Source organism: Coregonus lavaretus (genome assembly GCF_964263955.1).
Source record: "Coregonus lavaretus genome assembly, chromosome: 37".
In the NCBI taxonomy this organism is placed as follows: Eukaryota; Metazoa; Chordata; class Actinopteri; order Salmoniformes; family Salmonidae; genus Coregonus; species Coregonus lavaretus.
The window spans coordinates 9,964,219-9,984,472 of record NC_140024.1 but is presented as its reverse complement, the minus strand read 5'-3'; the positions used below and the strand labels follow the sequence as shown (position 1 = coordinate 9,984,472).

The 20,254-nt window shown below is 44.6% G+C and overlaps 2 protein-coding genes across 2 annotated transcripts in view; both read left to right on the top strand.

Moving 5' to 3' along the window:
* Positions 1–1,049: 1,049 nt before the first annotated feature.
* On the top strand, positions 1,050–3,379 carry LOC311111234 (GTP-binding protein RAD-like). The gene is made up of 5 exons (XM_084153949.1): positions 1,050–1,119; positions 1,434–1,799; positions 2,321–2,394; positions 2,603–2,807; positions 2,973–3,379. Exons 2-5 carry the CDS (start codon positions 1,445–1,447, stop codon positions 3,248–3,250), a joined length of 912 nt encoding a protein of 303 aa, XP_084010075.1. The 5' UTR covers positions 1,050–1,119; positions 1,434–1,444; the 3' UTR covers positions 3,251–3,379.
* Positions 3,380–5,880: 2,501 nt separating this feature from the next.
* Positions 5,881–20,254, top strand: part of LOC311111474 (cadherin-16-like) — a 29,101-nt gene continuing 14,727 nt past the window's right edge. Inside the window, exons 1-8 of the mRNA XM_084154209.1 lie at positions 5,881–5,955; positions 7,320–7,384; positions 7,532–7,630; positions 9,319–9,453; positions 10,254–10,383; positions 11,160–11,318; positions 14,874–15,070; positions 19,014–19,139. Of these exons, the coding sequence (XP_084010335.1) occupies positions 7,358–7,384; positions 7,532–7,630; positions 9,319–9,453; positions 10,254–10,383; positions 11,160–11,318; positions 14,874–15,070; positions 19,014–19,139 (873 nt within the window). The 5' untranslated portion in view covers positions 5,881–5,955; positions 7,320–7,357. The remainder of the gene's footprint in view (positions 5,956–7,319; positions 7,385–7,531; positions 7,631–9,318; positions 9,454–10,253; positions 10,384–11,159; positions 11,319–14,873; positions 15,071–19,013; positions 19,140–20,254) is intronic.

Below are 20,254 nucleotides of genomic sequence, written 5' to 3'. Positions count from 1 at the left end.
CAAAACACCACCCAATGACTTTATGCATTGAGCATTGTCTCCAATCATGAGGAATGAAGTAGGCTAGTAATTATTCCTTTGTCACTGGTCTTCCCTTCTTCTCAGGAAGCAGAATGGTAAAAGACAAACAGACCTTGCAGTCCCAGCAGCCTACTATAACATTGTGCATTTCACATAACCACCATCAGATGGCGACTACAGACTAGGTTTACTAACCTCAATGAGACTCATGCAGGTGAAATCATCATTAATTTGGATCGCAATGGATTTCTTTTATGGTCTTTCTTTCCTGTCGCCTGCTGAGTCATGTGGGATACCTGTGGCCCCAGTGATACGTCTAGGCGTCGGTTTAAGAAATAACGTGTCGTATTTCTGTGGTGAACAGCTACTTTTTTTCACATTAGTCTCATTCACAACTTGTGTCACCATGGCTACGCGACCTATGGGCGGAAATGCTGAGAAGCATCTATTGGAAATGCTTGATGTCTCAGTTGATCTTGGCTAATCCTCTGACAATTTGTAGTAGATAACTTATCAATTACAAACACATCGTGTTATTTAAAAGGATTGATTGAATATGGTAAGCCTTGTGAATGGCTGGGAACACCTCACCTGTCCAGATGAATTGTAGCTGGCGCCATCACAAAGCATGGAAACCGTGTCAAGCCAACTCTCCATGGCTCTGGGCCAACTGGTGTTAACACTATGCTAGTTAGCCTACCCCTTCAACACAGGTAGGCTATAACTTATTGAGAGTAAATGGGCGAATTACTCGGCAAAATAATTACATCAGTGGCATGATGGCATTGCATTGCAGGACGGGAGAATCCCTCAGCCCGCCCGCGCATCATTTTCAATCACGTCTCTGTGGAGCGGTCCTCACTCCCTCTCCTCCCTCCCTGGCATGATGTTACGTACTACTACTATAATAAGAAGAGACCTGACTCTCAGAGGCAAACCCTGCCTCATGGTGACGTCACTCACTCGGCTACTAGATAAATATGGGGATCGGTACTGTTCACTGGATCAAACCGAAACTTCCCTTCATTGAGTAACGACGATAACGGAAAGTGGATTGCCTGGTTCAGTATTTTGGAATACCTCAGACGCACATCAAATGTAAGTTTGTTTATGGAATTGAATGATTTTGCGGTCGTGATAATACATTAATTAGGCTATGTCTATTTCAAATCATTTTAGTTCAACTTCAATTTTAACATTGCTCAATGCTCAATCAAACCTTAATTAATATTATAGAATACAAGCACATTATTGTCTTAAATGTAATTTTTCAAAAAAATAATACACAAAAGTTCATATAAGTTGTGGCCTAATAAAGGATAAAAAGGTAATGAGAAATGCATTCTTTGTCAGAGTTGGCTGCTTTTCATGTTAACAGCATAATCCTACTAAAGAGCGCATCTATTTCACAGACAAAAAAGTAATGACTTTGAATAAAGGTGACAAATTGCGGAACATGGACAAAAGGAGAGGGAGCATGCCGTTTCCCATGCACCTGCAGAACCTGCACAGAAGAAGCATGCCGGTGGATGACCGCGAGATGCGCAAGGCGCAAACTGGAGAGCTGTCCAACCTCATGCGCTGCACGTCCTACACCCCCGGCGAGCCTCACCGAGACAGCTGTGTATCGGACTCGTCCGATTCCGTTATCTCCTCCGGCAGCGACTCCGAGGGACAGGTGTACAAGGTGGTTCTCCTCGGCGAGCAGGGTGTCGGCAAGTCTAGCCTGGCACGTATTTTCGGTGGAGTCGAGGATGGTCACGACTGCGACGAGACAGGTGAGTGTCTGATGACCATTACTGATGATGATGGTGTTGAAGTTTATATGACATTGAGAATACACTACAATGCAATACGTTTTCAAAACAAAGAAAATAACTGTTTGACTGTGGCTGTTCTCAGCACCCCATTAGAGTGAATGCACATAGGCTGCAAACTAAGTAAATATAGGATTGGTTTCCATATCATCTTGGCACACAGGTTGAAGTACATTGATTATTGCTATTTCCATCCAGTCAGTAAGGCGCCACACATATCAAAGTACTGCTGTTGACATATACAGCCACAGAGATAGTGGATGGGAGATATGAAAATCAATGACTGAGTGAAGGAGACAGTAATGCACTGTAGTACCCATCACAGATATAGGTTAATTGAGAGTTAATAAGCTGTACTAAAGGCATCATGAAATGGGAAATAGAAATGGGCAATAGTGAGTGAGACCTCACACTTGACCCAGTTAGTGGGTTTATAACATTGTGGCCAGGAGTATTTATCTGTCTGCTTGCTTTTGTTTCAGGAAACACATATGACAGATCGTTCGAGGTGGACGAGGAGGAGGCGTCCATCTTGTTGTACGACATTTGGGAACAGGTGAGGCATATAATGCAAATTATGCAATTTCAGTTTGACCCTCAGTAAAATTGGTCTTAGTCATAGCATATCATTTGATGTAATGCGTAGTGCTCTAATGCTGATGTATAATATCATATATCACTATAATAACTTTAATTTGATCACCTGTAGCTTTTGATTAGATAAGCAATGTAACTAATGTAATTATATTTCTCTTGGCCTACAGGATAACAGTCAGTGGCTGAAGGAACAGTGCATGAGGATAGGTGACGCCTACATTATCGTCTACTCAGTGACAGACAAGTCCAGCTTTGAGAAGGCGTCAGAGCTACGCATCCAGCTACGCAGAGCTCGCCAGTCTGAGAACATTCCCATCATCCTTGTGGGTAATAAGAGCGATCTGGTGCGGTCCAGAGAAGTCTCTGTGGATGGTAAGTGACAGTGATCTTTGCCTAGTGCTACTTATTTTAGAATTACTGCTATAGTTAAAGCTAGTATAAAGGTGTTATGCAAAGGCATAATGATGATTGTGAAGTCACTGTCCCCAGGGAACACTATAGATTCTCACCTGCGCCTCCCCTCCTTTTTTTTTGCAGAGGGCAGCGCCTGCGCTGTGGTGTTTGACTGCAAGTTCATCGAGACCTCAGCCAATCTCCACCACAATGTCAGGGACCTGTTCGAGGGCATTGTCCGGCAGATCCGCCTTCGCAAAGACAGCAAGGAGGAGAACGCTCGCCGTATGGCCAACTGCAAACGACGCGAGAGCATCGGCAAGAAGGCCAAGCGTTTCCTGGGCCGTATGGTGGCCCGGAAGAACAAGAAGATGGCCTTCAGACAGAAGTCCAAGTCCTGCCATGACCTTTCGGTCCTCTGAGAGTACAGTATCTGGACTGCTGTTTTCTCTTTGGCCTTCAAGACCAGACGCTGTGTGTTTTTAACACTAACCCCAAGGACTGATAGAGCTGTACAGAAATTATATATTTTATTATATTAATTAAATACAACAGACATATCCATGATAATGATCTGGCTTTTGAAGTTTCATTATTTAAATTTTTTGTCTGCCTTATGTATAGCTGTTGATAGTTCTTGTGTATGTATATTCAATCCACAAAGGCTTGTTATTTTCAACCATGAGTTGTAAGATTGCCTTGATAATGGGGGACAGTGTGTTTGGTTCTACTGCATGCAGTGTTGGTCGTGTTGTATATAGCCCTCATGAAAGATTACATTATGGTACACTGTCCTGAAAAGCAATGGAACTGTAAGCCCTATGAGTGATTTCCCTGCATTCTGTCACCTGGAGTCATTTTTACTTGAAACTGGGTACGCAGGTTCGTACTTTGGCCATGATACTGAGGACAGGAAGAATGTGTAATGGGGGTTAGGCCAGGTTTTGGAAAAATATATGATTCTATTGTCCTAACCTTCAGTCCAGATGTGAATGAAGAAAGCAATAATAAGTTATATTTGTCATGTGAATTTAACGTTTTGTTTTAAATACAGTTGATTTGCACTTCCTTTTAATATTCAATAATTTTGTTATGTTTACATTTGATTTTTTAAAATAAAAAAATAAGAAATACAACTATTCCATATCTTTTCTTACCCAGATCGTAAAACAATTAGGTTACACCAAAAACGAAAGTACCAGTCAAAAGTTTGGACACCTACTCTTTCAAGGATTTTTCTTTATTTTTACTATTTTCTACATTGTAGCATAATAGTGAAGACATCAAAATGATGAAATCACACATATGGAATCATGTAATAACCAAAAAAGTGTTAAACAAATCCAAATATATTTTATATTTTCAATTCTTCAAAGTAGCCACCCTTTGCCTTGATGACAGCTTTGCACACTCTTGGCATTCTCTCAACCAGTTTCATGAGGAATGCTTTTCCAACAGTATTGAAGGAGTTCTCTTTCTTCACTCTGCCGTCCAACTCATCCCAAACCATCTCAATTTGGTTGAGGTCGGGTGATTGTGGAGGCCAGGTCATCTGATGCAGCACTCCATCACTCTCCTTGGTCAAATAGCCCTTACACAGCCTGGAGGTGTGTTTTGGGTCATTGACCTGTTAAAAAACAAATGATAGTACCATTAAGCGCAAACCAGATGGGATGGCGTATCGCTGCAGAATGCTGTGGTAGCCATGCTGGTTAAGTGTGACTTGAATTCTAAATAACTCACCGACAGTGTCACCAGTAAAGCACCCCCACACCATCACACCTCCTCCTCTATGCTTCATGGTGGGAACCACACATGCGGAGATCATCCGTTCACCTACTCTGCGTCTCACAAAGACACGGCGGTTGGAACCAAAAATCTCAAATTTGGACTCATCAGACTAAAGGACAGATTTCCACCGGTCTAATGTCCATTGCTCGTGTTTCTTGGCCCAAGCAAGTCTCTTCTTCTTATTGGTGTACCTTAGTAGAGTTTTTTTTGCAGCAATTCGACCTGAAGGCCTGATTCACGCAGTCTCCTCTGAACAGTTGATGTTGAGATGTGTCTGTTACTTGAACTCTGTGAAGCATTTATTTGGGCTGCAATCTGAGGTGTAGTTAACTCTAATGAATGTATCCTCTGCAGCAGAGGTAACTCTGGGTCTTGCATTCCTGTGGTGGTCCTCATGAGAGCCAGTTTCATCATAGCGCTTGATGGTTTTTGCGACTGCACTTGAAGAAACGTTCAAAGTTCTTGACATTTTCCAGATTGACTGACCTTCATGTCTTAAAGTAATGACGGACTGTTGTTTCTCTTTGCTTATTTGCCAGTAACCGAAAGGTCGCTGGTTCTAATCCCCAAGCTGACTAGGTGAAAAATCTGTCGATGTGCCCTTAAGCAAGGCACTTAACCCTAATTGCTCCTGTAAGTCGCTCTGGATAAGAGCGTCTGCTAAATGACTAAAATGTAAATGTAAATGTTATTTGAGCTGTTCTTGCCATAATATGGACTTGGTCTTTTACCAAATAGGGCTATCTTCTGTATACCCCACCTACCTTGTCACAACACAGCTGATTGGCTCAAATGCATTAAGAAGGAAATAAATTCCACAAATTAACTTTTAACAAGGCACACCTGTTAATTGAAATGCATTCCAGGTGACTACCTCATGAAGCTGGTTGAGAATGCCATGAGTGTGCAAAGCTGTCATCAAGGCAAAGGGTGGCTACTTTGAATAATATAAAATAAAACATATATTTTGATTTGTTTAACACTTTTTTGGTTACTACATGATTCCATATGTGTTATTTCATTGTTTTGATGTCTTCACTATTATGCTACAATGTAGAAAATAGTAAAAATAAAGAAAAACCCTTGAATGAGTAGGTGTGTCCAAACGTTTGACTGGTACTGTATATAAAACAGACCTTGTTATTTGATTTACGTCCTCATAAATATTCATTAATAGATTGTTCAGTGGACTGGAGTCTTGTTGACCAACAGCATTACTGGAAGGAAACAAGGTAGTAAAACATTAAACTGGAGAGTCGTGCAAATGCACTTCGTTTTTCCACACTATGCAAACCGTTCTCCCTCCTTCATAGGGAACGCGCATGATTGAGAGAAGGTAAGACACAATAAATATAACGTTTTCGAATAAAAATGTAATTGCAAAAATGATCGTGGAGTGTTAGGTAAATAAGTGATGTTTGCCAATCATTCATTCCGTTTTTGTGAGGTATAGGCTCTTATTCTGGCCTACAGGTTGAGGTTCAGAGAGTGAGATTGTTTTCATTCGCCGGTCTTTGTAAATCATAATAAGACATGTAAATATTGTTGCAAGCGAATGGCCAATGGGTATTGTGAATTGTAGTCTGCGGCGCGATGGGCCATCAGGGAGGCACAGAGGTTCCCGCGACCTGTGCCCAGCATTATTTTATTTTGGGGGGATTTACTGGAGTGCCAAATCTCATCATTAACTCTTTCTTGTGCCAATTGCCTTGTCTTTTGTGACCATATAACACATACTATAAAGTCATAATATTTATTTATTCTTGTTATAGAGAGAACAATTAATTGCTAGGCTGTTTTGTGTCGCAGGTGTAATCATGCCCTGGGAAACAGAGTGCAGCCTGCTCTCATAGACTAGATGTAACATAGTACACTCAAAATAGTATGGTTTCAGTATGGTTACATAAGACAGAAGGTTACTTAAGGCAAAAACTAAAGGAGGGTGGTTGGTCGGGTGTATAACTTTGCAACTACTTACAATTTTTTTGCGACTTTGCAACTACTTAGCATGTTAGCTAACCCTTCCCCTAACCCTAACCTTAACCCTTTAACCTAACTCCTAACCTTAACCCCTAACCTAGCTAATGTTAGCCACATAGCTAATGTTAGTGTTAGCCACCTAGCTAACGTTAGCCAAAACAAATTAGAATTCATAACATATCATACAAATTGTAATTTGTAACATATACGAATTGTAATTCGTAACATATCATACTAATTTGAGTGACTCAGATTGTAATTTACTATGTTACCTCTACCCCTGAGTCCAGGTTGCAGGGTAAGTTCCGCTTTTAAGTCTGTGAATGTGATGAGACATTAATGTACCATGTAGGCCTACTGCCTGTGGCTACTGAGTATATATTTAACCTAACAGCCATTTAAATGCAACATTTTCTTGCACAGGTGTAGGCCTATTGAAGTTGTATTTACATTTTTAAGATGGTTGATTCTGCAGATTGGCAGGTCTATTAATTTTTGTAAATATTTTTTAAAAAGATGATTAAAATAGAATAGTTGCACATGCAGCATTCACACTGGGTTTTCTCTCTCTTTCTCTTTCCCTTTCTCCATCTTTCATTCTCTGCTTCATAACAGTGATAATCAATCCGTAACAAGACAGAAATCATAGAAACCATGTGTTCCCAAAGGTAAAAAATAACCACTGTTTGACTGGAAATGTTGTGCATCCTGCCTTTACAGATATACAGTTACAAAAACACATGACTGGAAGATAAGTTATGTCCATCTTTATCATTACACTGACTGTAAGTATGCTTCCTTTGAATGTGGCCTTCACAGGTTATTAAAGCAATCTCAGATTATTATGATTTTGATATACTATTTACGTGAAAATAAACTTCAACTAAATGATTGAAAGTCATGCTGTCTTTTGCCTCCTTGGATTTTTGTAGTTGGTGGTACTTCAGACTCCCGCACAGTGCTCAGGGGCCAATCTTAAAATTGGCGTCCCTGAAAACTATGATGGTATTTTCCCATGGTACCTGGCTAAGGTAAGACTTTTCAGTTAATTTCACCATTTATGCAACAAAAAAAAAACATTTACAACAAAACAGCTTGCTTATTGGAAAATAATAATTAAGGAATAATTCTCTCCATATTGCTGCCAGTCTGTGTGATGCATCATACCCTGGTCCTGCTGAGATTTATGTATTAATGGCTGTATGCAAGTAAAAGAGGGAGAAGAGCCATAAAAAGGTTTGCTGTTGCACTGCATTCAGCGCTCAAGATATAATTATACCGGAGCTACTCCCGCACAGCTCCCTCATCACGAAACAAAAATTGGAGCGCCTCTGTCTGTTTAATGCTAGACCGCCAGCCCTGCATCCATGCCAGGAGGATTCTTTTCTTCACTTAGAAATCATCAGGTTTGTCCTGGCAGCGCATGTGTTTGACACTGTAACTGAAGGCCTTTTGAAGCTGTCAAATTAAATGCGTGGTCCAGTCAGTTCTTCCCTTTTGCATGATGTATGATCAAAACATACCTCAGATTCACTCTAATGGCGGACATGGTGGAGATCGGATAATTGGCTCTACTTTGTGTTAGGGTGGAAAGGACAACATTATTACTTTAAAATGTGTGTTCTTGAGCAGAAATGGCACTGACAGTCAGGTCTATGAGTCAGAGTTGTTTTCTCACCAGCTTTACTATTTGAACGGCTCTGAACTTCTCAGGTATCCTGCTCTGGCACATGATAGCTGTTTTTTAAAATCATAACATGAATGTAAGAATGAAAAAGATACATTTCTGTCATGAAAACATTTGCATTTCATGTCAACACATTAGATGCATGACAAGAGAAGAATGTTTGGTGTGAACGATTAGCTACTTTGTCAACCACTGCATAGCCTTAAATATAGACTTTGCAGCCTGTTGATCTAAAATGAGGTTATGGAGCAGTCAAGAAAGAAGTATCCCAGACCAAATCAAAGTGTTAGGTTCTCAGGAGTTGAACACATGCTGAGATCATTGGCACGGCTTTGGCAGCTGAGAGCCAGTTGCTATGTGGTATGTGAAGCCGTAAAACATGCAGCGCTGAGTGGCACGAGATCACCAGCATGCTCCTGTTTCATAGGCTGCTCTAACCATGCCACAGTCACACCGTGCCAGGCCAGGCTGCATGACAGTCCTCTACGATAGACAGTCACACAGTACATGACTAGGATACCCATTCATATCTGACCATGGCCGGGCCAGACACAGGCATTGTGGGTCTGGACCAGAGAGCGTCTGTTTTGTGACTGCCCCTCTGCCAGCAGCTTGTGACACCCTTGAGAACAAACTGTCAGCGGTGAACAAGTTTTCCATAAGGGGGAAAATGTTAACGTTCATTATGACACATAACCGCTCACTCAAAAGATTCAAAAGGATTGCCAGATGGAGCTATACATACACATATTCATCCATTTACACGTCATAGAATGGGTGAATAATCAATTGACTTTATATGAGCAGAGCAAAAAGACATTACACAAGGCCCAGAGATCTCCTGTGCTTGCAGTGACATACAGTTATCCTCTCAACTATGATGTAAAAGGTCAACATTTGCCCACACACAGTAACCAGAAGTTTTATTTTAGCTGCACATGTGACTCTTGCCGAGAATACTAAAGTTAAAGTCTATTGTAGTGAAGAGGGAATTGTAGATTGAATTAATATTATTGTCCTTGTCCAACACAGCTCCCTGACCTCCCAGCTACCTACACTGACGTTGTGGTGAAAGGGGACGATGAGGGGATCTTTGGAGTTGAGGCAGGATTTCTTTATGCCCTGAAGCCTCTGGACAGAGAGAAGCAGCCATCTTACTCTCTGCAGGTTGACAGTCACACATTTATGGCATTATCTATGCATGTAGTGATATGTTTACAATACATGATTACGTTTACAATACATCACAATACGTGATTAATCATCCATGCGGTTATTATGGCCATTGGCAAAGATGGAACACAAGGTGACCTATGAGATTGCATGGATGGAACGATATTGTAATCATCCTCATCAAAAATACCATCAAATTGAATGCAATATATTGCAATGATTTGTTTTGATTGGGGTGTATTATCTCTGGCTTGTCCTCAAACAATGTACTGTCTAGCAACATCAAATGAGACACAATATCCTTAGTTAATTACAATCAAATTAGATCTTTAGGCTACCGTATTTGTCTTAATTAACTTATATTTGCCCTTCATACTTACAGTTGCATTTACTTTAAGCTGGAAGTGAGTTTTCCCCCCCAGCTTCTCAGCTGTAATTGCCACTAGAGAAAATAATTACTACAGGAAGTCAAGTAATGTCACCCTTGTTAGCCCAGGATTGCGTGACAGGCATAGCCAGTCACTGCAGGAACGGAAGATAGACCTAAATTAGGAAGTCAATATTGGCCATTTGAGTAGCAGCCTGAGTGAAAGAATGCTATTACCTCCATGCTTAATTTAGATCTCTGCCTAATAAAATGTTACAATTTTAGTGTGGAGCAGATTGGTGAGAAATACTGTATATGTAAAAGTGAGAGACTACAATGTCTTCATATAGCATTGAAGACATCTTTAGCGTGTTATGAGGGGCACGATTAGGTACTAAGCGCTTGAAACCTTGTGCGCTCATCACAGGTGTCCTTCACAGTATCCTTGCAGTCTCAGAGCTTTATGGTGGAAGTATGCGTCATTGACAAGAACGACAACGTGCCTGTGTTTATCGAGGAGAGCATGAGAGGCAGTGTGCAGCTGGGACTTCTGAAAGGTTGGTTATACTAGCCAGAACATAGAGCCCATCCACCATTCAGGAGAAAACAAATACCGGAGTTCACAGAAGGGATTTAAATTTGTGACATATTCATGAGTTTATTTCCCAATACATACTGATGAGTGATGTTTGCATTGTCTGAATCTTCATGACTTATACAGAAATAGTATCACCTGAACTAACCACATGGCTCTAGTGAAGGACATGTATTAGAGGTAGAGGTGATGTGCTTCATCTTTTTTATTGGGGTCTTACTACAGTCTGACCTTGAGCTATTGTGGGGTAGTTCTTTGAGTTTTTGTGTAAGAGATGACTCAAGCGTTTGGATTTATGTAACTGAGGGGACTCACGGTTGAGTGGATAAACGGAGGGTGCTGTGTGAGTGTGAGCATCACACCAACAGATAGTGGGTTACCATTGATAACATTGTGATGTGAACTTCAGGCAATTATAGAGCAGACTTTACATTGAGAGGTTATAGTAATATCCCCATAAAGTGTGCCTCTATTCACATGAACGACAGTAGATACAAATATGTTAAACAATTCATGTTTTTACCAAATGTAAAGTTATGTAAAATTATGTTGGAATAAAGTCTGAAGGTTATCATAATTAAATCAGGATTGTCCAGGAGGAATACTGGGATTTGAACTGAGTAAGGATGTTTCACTATAAGAAATAGCCATTGTCATCCTTGCTTATGATAGACTAGTCAAATCACAGTGTGAATGTACACAGCTGTACAGAAGCTTGTCTATCTTTCTCTTGGCTAGGGATCTCATTCATGCAGGTGGGGGCATCTGACCGTGACGACCGTAACACAGCCCATGCTGACCTGCGCTTCAGCCTGATGGACCAGACCCCCAGGATCCCCTCCAGTCACATGTTCTTCATAGACTCTGTGACCGGCGAGGTGTCACTCACTGAGGACGGTGAGTTATAGGCCCCTCACTCAACTGTCCTGTTTTATTCTACATGGTATTGTCTTACTTTTCTCAATTCACAGTTAAATGAATTACTTAGTACACTCCTCTCAATCCACATACACATGCGCACGCACACACACACGCATGTACACACGCACATGCACGTACACACACACACATACACACACACACGCACGTACACACATACACACGTACACCAGTTAACTCTGATAAAAACAGTCCCAATTTGGGCAGTGTTGGTGCTATTTCAGGACTTCTGGTTACCATGGTGGCCCTATGTTACAGCATGACTGAAGCTAGACAACACTAACAACCCCAATCCACCCCATTGGCTGCCACTATAGGTCCATTGTCACGATCATCTGAAGGAGCGGACCAATACGCAGCGCGTGGAGTGAACATGATGACTTTATTATTTAAAGCAACCACGAAGAAAACAACAAATGACGATACGTGAAGTTCAAATACTGATACAGACTAACAGCAACACGGAAACAATAACCCACAAAACAAAGGAGAAAACACACAGAATATATATGGCTCCCAATCAGAGATAACGAGCCGACAGCTGACACTCGTTACCTCCGATTGGGAGTCATAGACCAATCACCATAGACACAAACAAAATGAAACTCACCCATCCCCAACACCACCAAATGAAATACACCCAAACACATGAAAAAGAACAACCCTGGCTCAATTATAAAGTCCATAGAGCCAGAGTGTCACAGTACCCCCCCCTAAAGGTGCGAACTCCGGGCGCACCAACATCAGGACTAGGGGAGGGTCTGGGTGGGCGTCTGTCCACGGTGGCGGCTCTGGCCCCGGTCGTGATCCCCACCCCACCACAGTCACAACCTGCTTCGGTAGCCTCCTCCCAATGACCACCCTCCAACTAACCCCACCTGGACTAAGGGGCAACACCGGACTAAGGGGCAGCATCGGCCTAAGGGGCAGCACCGGGATAAGGGGCAGCACCGGGATAAGGGGCAGCACCGGGATAAGGGGCAGCACCGGGACAAGGGGCAGCACCGGGCTAAGGGGCAGCACCGGACTAAGGGGCAGCACCGGACTACGGGGCAGCACCGGGCTAAGGGACAGTACCTGACTGAATGGCGGATCCCGGCTGGTCGGCTCTGGCGGATCCCGGCTGGACGGCTCTGGCGGATCCCGGCTGGACGGCTCTGGCGGATCCCGGCTGGACGGCTCTGGCGGATCCCGGCTGGACGGCTCTGGCGGATCCCGGCTGGACGGCTCTGGCGGATCCCGGCTGGACGGCTCTGGCGGATCCCGGCTGGACGGCTCTGGCGGATCCCGGTTGGACGGCTCTGGCGGATCCCGGCTGGACGGCTCTGGCGGATCCCGGCGGGACGGCTCTGGCGGATCCAGGCTGGACGGCTCTGGCGGATCCAGGCTGGACGGCTCTGGCGGATCCTGGCTGGACGGCTCTGGCGGATCCTGGCTGGACGGCTCTGGCGGATCCTGGCTGGACGGCTCTGGCGGATCCTGGCTGGACGGCTCTGGCGGATCCTTGCTGGACGGCTCTGGCGGATCCTGGCTGGACGGCTCTGGCGGATCCTGGCTAGACGGCTCTGGCGGATCCTGGCTAGACGGCTCTGGCGGATCCTGGCTAGACGGCTCTGGCGGATCCTGGCTGGACGGCTCTGGCGGATCCTGGCTAGACGGCTCTGGCGGATCCTGGCTGGCTGACGGATCTGGCTGCTCATGGCTGGCTGACGGATCTGGCTGCTCATGGCTGGCTGATGGTGCTGGCTGGGCGGCTGGCGGTGGAGGCGGACCCCAGCCTCGGATTGCAGTCATCACCTCCAGCAGGGCGGCTCCCATCTGCAGGAGCTGCTCTTGCTGGTCCCGAACCTGAGCTTCCAGTCTAGTATGGGCTGCGTCGGCTCCTGCTGATTCCATAGCAGGTGTATGATTCTGTCTGGCGGAAGGCTCTAGCGGCTCCTGTCTGGCGGAAGGCTCTAGCGGCTCCGATCTGGCGGACGGCTCTGAAGGCTCATGGCAGACGGGCGGCTTTGCAGGCTCAGTACAGACGGGCGGCTTATGCAGCGCTTGGCAGACGGGCAGTTCAGACGCCCTAGGGCAGACGGCAGACTCTGGCCGGCTGGCGACGCACATCGTGGACCTGGTGCGTGGAGTAGGAACAGGCCGGTCCATACCGGGAACACACACCAATGGCCTTAACTGCGGATCAGGAACGGGCCGGACCGGACTGGTAACACACTTCAGTCTCTCATGCCGTGCCACAACAACTTCCCTCCTTCCACTCGCCAATGGCTCCCGTACTCCGTTAGCCTTCTCTCCTTTTCTCCCTGTGGCAGCCTCCTGCTGCCCAGCTGCCCAAGCCATGTGCCCCCCCCCAAAAATTTATTGGGGTTGCCTCTCTTCCACGGGCTTCCAGCCTCGCCTTCGCGCTGCCTCCTCGTACCACCTCCTCTCGGCTTTGGCTGCCTCCAGCTCTTCACGAGGGCGGTGATATTCCTCCGGTTGTGCCCAAGGACCCTTTCCAGCCCGAATCTCCTCCCATGTCCAAAAATCCTTAGGAGGCGTCCATAACTCCTGTGTAGGTAGGTCCTGTTGCCGCTTGTTACGCTGCTTGGTCCTTTTGTGGTGGGTTATTCTGTCACGATCATCTGAAGGAGCGGACCAATACGCAGCGCGTGGAGTGAACATGATGACTTTATTATTTAAAGCAACCACGAAGAAAACAACAAATGACGATACGTGAAGTTCAAATACTGATACAGACTAACAGCAACACGGAAACAATAACCCACAAAACAAAGGAGAAAACACACAGAATATATATGGCTCCCAATCAGAGATAACGAGCCGACAGCTGACACTCGTTACCTCCGATTGGGAGTCATAGACCAATCACCATAGACACAAACAAAATGAAACTCACCCATCCCCAACACCACCAAATGAAATACACCCAAACACATGAAAAAGAACAACCCTGGCTCAATTATAAAGTCCATAGAGCCAGAGTGTCACATCCATTTAACTGTGAAATTGGCTAATTACGTATTTAGGACTCTGATGGCCTTGTTAGTGGGTTATTAACAATGTTTTCCCGCTTTTTTTAACGTGCTGTCTGTGAACAACGTAATGCAGCTCCAGGACTCCCTGGATCGTAGCAGTCCGCCATTCAATTTAAGTGACCCATTATAGCCACCAAGCAGGGCTTTACATTTTACAGGTCAACTGTGTGTTTCTAGACACTGAGACATATCCTATAAAATCAGACTGGAAAACACTTTCAGTTAAACACCTAACATGCCACCACAATCATTCAACAGCCCAATTTCTCCCCTTGGTTATTTCATTCTGCCCCACTTGTGGTGGTTACTGTATATTCAACTGCTATATATAGCCTATAGCCTACAGCCCCCGGTTATCATTATATATGATAATAATTATGACGTATGCTACTGCTGACCTCAGTGATTTATTTTGTGTGTTTGTCTAAATGTCTGATTGTAATATATTGATATATATGTGTGTGTGTTCCAGGGGCTTCCACCCTGGACCCAGAGATGTGTGGCCGCTACAAGCTGTCAGTGATGGTGAAGGACATGGGGGGGAAACCCAACGCTTTCTTCTCCATGGGCATCGTGACGGTGGAGGTGACGGGAAACACCTGGGCGTCACCAGACCCTGTTCGCCTCCAGGAGAACCTCCCTGGCCCCTACCCCATCCCCATCTCACAGGTAGAACCTCCCTGGCCCCTACCCCCATCCCCATTTCACAGGTAGAACCTCCCTGGCCCCATCCCCATCTCACAGGTAGAACCTCCCTGGCCCCATCCCCATCTCACAGGTAGAACCTCCCTGGCCCCTACCCCATCCCCATCTCACAGGTAGAACCTCCCTGGCCCCACACCCATCTCACAGGTAGAACCTCCCTGGCCCCTACCCCCATCCCCATCTCACAGGTAGAACCTCCCTGGCCCCATCCCCATCTCACAGGTAGAACCTCCCTGGCCCCTACCCTATCCCCATCTCACAGGTAGAACCTCCCTGGCCCCTACCCTATCCCCATTTCACAGGTAGAACCTCCCTGGCCCCATCCCCATCTCACAGGTAGGACCTCCCTGGCCCCTACCCCCATCCCCATCTCACAGGTAGAACCTCCCTGGCCCCTACCCCCATCCCCATTTCACAGGTAGAACCTCCCTGGCCCCATCTCCATCTCACAGGTAGAACCTCCCTGGCCCCTACCCCATTTCACAGGTAGAACCTCCCTGGCCCCTACCCCATCCCCATTTCACAAGTAGAACCTCCCTGGCCCCATCCCCATCTCACAGGTAGAACCTCCCTGGCCCCTACCCCATTTCACAGGTAGAACCTCCCCGGCCCCTACCCCATCCCCATTTCACAGGTAGAACCTCCCTGGCCCCTACCCCACCCCCATCTCACAGGTGACATAGTATCATGCTCCTTCTCCATCCCCATCTCACAGGTGACACACAGTGATGCTTTCAGGGATCACAGAGATATCTGTATATTCCTGCATACATTACATACTCAGGTGTCATTTGCCTCTAGTCTAGAAAAATGGAAAGGGGTCTTCTGACAAATGTCAAACACTGTGAACTTTCCTCAGATATTCTATTTGACTGTTCCTTGTAAAGGAATGGGTGAATCATCAGGATACTGCAGTTGTGTTGTTATCTTTCTAGCCCCCCCCCCCCCCTCCGGGCTTTCCTAAGCGACCAAGGTGTGCATTATTAATGTCACTCATACCCCTAGCCTTTCCCCTGCCTGAGTCACGGTAGCCTGAGGTTCCGTTCCCGCTGTCGGTGTGTGTGTCTGTGTGTGTGTCCATAATGTCGAAGATTGCTCAATCAAACCTCACACTTTGTTTCTGACTTAGCGGTTGTATTGAATAGGGATCAGTCTCTGTGCTCTGTGCGGGGCCAGTGTCTCTGTATCTGCACCTGGTCTGCTTTACAGTCTGACGTTTAGCTTGTTATTCAACATTTATAATATTAGCCACGGCCCACTGCTTGCATCAGCACAAAATCACTAAAGCTGTGTAAAGCTGTGCATGCTTGTCCATTTATGTATATATTCTTAAATTAACCATATTGGGTATATGTTGTGAAATTGTTAGATATTACTTGTTAGATATTACTGCACTGTCGGAGGTAGAAGCACAAGCATTTCTCTACACCCGCAATAACATCTGCTAAACACGTGTATGTGACAAATACAATTTGATTTGATTTGAATAACCGGAAACATCTGACATTATCAGAAAGAGGAAAACTAGACGTTCTGTTACTGCTCAGTAGTATGAATCTTCTCTGCATTTCTATCAACATTTATTAGTCTGGAAAACAATAGTCTGTTTTCTATATATAGGTGCTTACAACAATGGAACATTGTCAGAAATGCAAACTTAAGACCTCAAGACAGTAATGCAAATTCGAGAACATAAAGTCATGATTTGCTGTGAATATGTGTATTTCTAAATTTCAGTGTGGTCTGTGGGTGTCACCACAGTAACTCCCCTCCACCTCCTCTTCCTCCTCTCCTCCTCCTCTCCTCCTCTCACTCACGCCAGCTCCATCCGCCCACTGAAAACGTGTGGACTCAAAACGTGGGCAGATTTGATCTTTTTCACATTTTCAATGGCAATTTACCAACCTAAAATAAAATCTATCCAAATGTGGACAGGCAAAATCTCAAACAAATCCTCCAAATCTCTGCCAGAACATAAATGTGTGTGTGTGAGAGAGAGAGAGAGAAAGAGAGAATGTGTTTGAAGTTGTGCTCTAGAGCTCTTCACAGCTCAGAGGCGGGGTCAGGGAGGTGGGAGGCTGACAGAAAAGCATGGACCAGGTTTAAAGTACAAGATGACTCTGTTCTTGAGATTCTCAAAAAATATATGCTTCTTTTAAATCTGATTGCAAAATAATAATAATAATATATGCCATTTAGCAGACACTTTTATCCACAAGCGCCATTGCTCTACCAACTGAGCTAAGCGCTACAAAGGACCACAAAGCATCATGATGTATATTATTACTTTATACTGCAATGTAAAGATTATATCGGCTATTACTTATGTTTTTTATAGTGCATCTACTTAGTAGGAATCTGTTTGTCAACATACTATTACTATATCACAATTAATTAGGCTGTAACTTGTATTGTAGAGGCACCACATAATACCACATCTGCATGTCCATGTAAAGGGTTAACAGTGTAGAATCCACCACTGGTGACTGTGCCTACATGATGGGAAAAGCCTCTCTCCACCCACTCTGCATTTACCACCATGTGTATGTAGGCGGTAGGACTCACAGCTATGCTGTTACCAAACAGATGGGGGGGTCATGTTGAAAGACTCTGTGTATGGCTGGGAGCCCTTTACTATCAACAGCATGGAAAGTCATTTATCTACCCAGTGAAATGTCGTGCAACACGTATGCATTATGCTGATGTATTTTTCTTCTATTATGCATTTCTCTTTCCAAATATTTTCATTCAGTCACATATCATTGATATAGGTGCACTTTGGTTGTTGATCTCAAGAAGCATTGCTCATCTTTGGGCATTTTCTGTATTTTTCCAAAATAACAATCAGGCTAAATCAAGGCAGGAGAATTCCACATTGAGCATACTTCTTATACATGTAAGTCAGATTTGTAAAATAAAATGGATCTATTAGAAATACAGAAGTTGTGGGCAATTCCACCACTTTTCAACCTCATTTCATTATCTCCAGCACAATACCAGTGTCTACAAATGTGAAAACGACGCATTTCTACGTTTTGTTGACATAATCAAAAAATGAAAACATTTTAAAAAGAGTGATTTTCAAACATGAGATGCGCGGTGACGCAAGGAGCAAGAAAATACCCTCCCTCTGTCTAGAATCTCGTTGCAGGCTTTGAAAATCACTGAATAATGTTTTAGGACCTTTCTTCTTATCCTTTTAACCACAGATCATAGAAACGCGCCATTTTCACATACGCAGACACTGGTATGGTGCTGGAGATAATGAATATGAAGTTGAAAAGTGGCGGAATTGCCTTTTAAGACTGCTTATTCACAAGGTGACATAGAAGACAGAGCGTGCACTGCAAGCTGTTAAAAAAGCACTGAAAGCAAAACATTACATCAGCTAGTGTGCTCTACTCCTCCATTTTTAGAACAACCAAGTCATTAATCACGTTGTTATATACTACATCTCTTCAAAGCACTGAGGCCCTGAAACACAATAACACTGGGAGTAAGGCAGTAGTGAGAAGAGAGTCTTGTGTATACACAGCCTCAATGTTTGGGGAGCCATCTCCAAAACAATGGAGTGGAGTGTGACAGTGTGATGAGGAGATGTACACAGCTCCTTCTTGGGTGCTGTTTCATGGGGTCCTTTGAGCCAATCATACAGCTCCCTGTCCAGCCCTGTGCTTTAAATCAGGGGTTTCCCTCTCTAGTAAAGCCTAGGTATCTATGCTTTACTAGAGAGAGAGAGAGAGAGAGAGAGAGAGAGAGAGAGAGAGAGAGAGAGAGAGAGAGAGAGAGAGAACAGCTGAAGGGGGGCTCAATCCTACAATCCTGCAGTGCAGAGAGAATGTTGAATTGACGATGTTCAGTTTATGACCTGTTCGGTGCCTTCCCTGCTTCCCTGTGCTGTGTCTAGGTGAAGTGGAGTGGGGGTCTGGTAGAGTACAGCCTGGAGGGGGAATTCCCAGAGATGCTGTTCACTGTCAGCAGAGAGGGAGTCATCTCTCTCAACGCCCCACTAGACAGAGAGACTCAGGACCAGGTGAGTGGGCACACTGTTTTCATTCACATTGTATCTATCGTACCCCCTGTATTTATCGTAGAGTAAAGACTTGTTAGGGCAGTGAATGCAGAGTAATGTCATGTGATGTACGACATTACACTGTAAGGACAGAGGAAAATCGGGGTAAACAAGAAAAGGAGGATCATGACTCAAATCACAACGTGTCTTTTTTCCTCCTCTGGAGTTTGCCAAGAAGCTAAGCTCCAAAGCTGTACAGGATTAGATAAACATCACTTTTTGGCACAGGTTGACTTTGGGGTCATTCTGCAGAGTAGCAAGCAACATGTCTGCCCAGAGACCTTACTGCTCACTGGTCTGACACAAGTAAGGAGAAATCCATCACTGTATTGGATGTTCTGTTTCTACAGAAAGCCCTCTGAGAGTCTATTCTGTCTGAACTCTACCTATAGTACAGTAATTATAAAGCCAGACACACCCCCTCTCCCCTCCTTCACCTCTCTTCCTGCCTGGCAGTGACTGTCACCTACCGTGATGGAGCTGTCATGTTCCAGCATGCATCACACTGAGTCACAGCCTATCGATACACCTCCTCACACAAAACAACACGAGTGAGGCAGTCCAGGTTCCCTGATTGAGATGGTTCCACGCTGACTAACTGAGACTCATATGTCAGCGGCATGTGACTCGTACAGCTGATGGAGGGAAGAGGGAGGAGAGGAGAAGGGGGATGCACATGTACAGTACCTTTCACTTGGTGTTGACAGAGTTGTGTGCCCGTACGGGGTGCAGAGATGATGAATAATCCCTGGACGTGTCAAAGAAGGCGCTATACAAGCAAAATGGCTCAGTGCTGTGAGCTGAATAGCAGTCCATGAATCAATGGACACACAGTCACTGCCTGTCTTCAGGTTGAAGTGAAAGGGGGGAGGGGGGCAATCTGCACTAAAAAAAACAACACATTTTATTCACACTCATACACCCCACACACCTCCCATCCCCCCATCTATTCTAAGAAAGCTCAATAGATAATAAATACAAAATCGTTGTGGCTTTATCTCAAACTGATGTTCCAGTGTGTAATTGTGCCACGTTCAATACAGAACATGAAGATCTTTCCAGGCTGAGAGCTGGCG

Excerpts from the sequence above, each read along its gene's own strand:
- LOC311111234 (XM_084153949.1), top strand. The coding sequence starts at position 1,445 with ATGACTTTGAATAAAGGTGACAAATTGCGGAACATGGACAAAAGGAGA. Across the intron at positions 1,800-2,320 it reads TCACGACTGCGACGAGACAG|GAAACACATATGACAGATCG; the intron begins GTGAGTGTCTGA and ends CTTTTGTTTCAG. Across the intron at positions 2,808-2,972 it reads CAGAGAAGTCTCTGTGGATG|AGGGCAGCGCCTGCGCTGTG; the intron begins GTAAGTGACAGT and ends TTTTTTTTGCAG.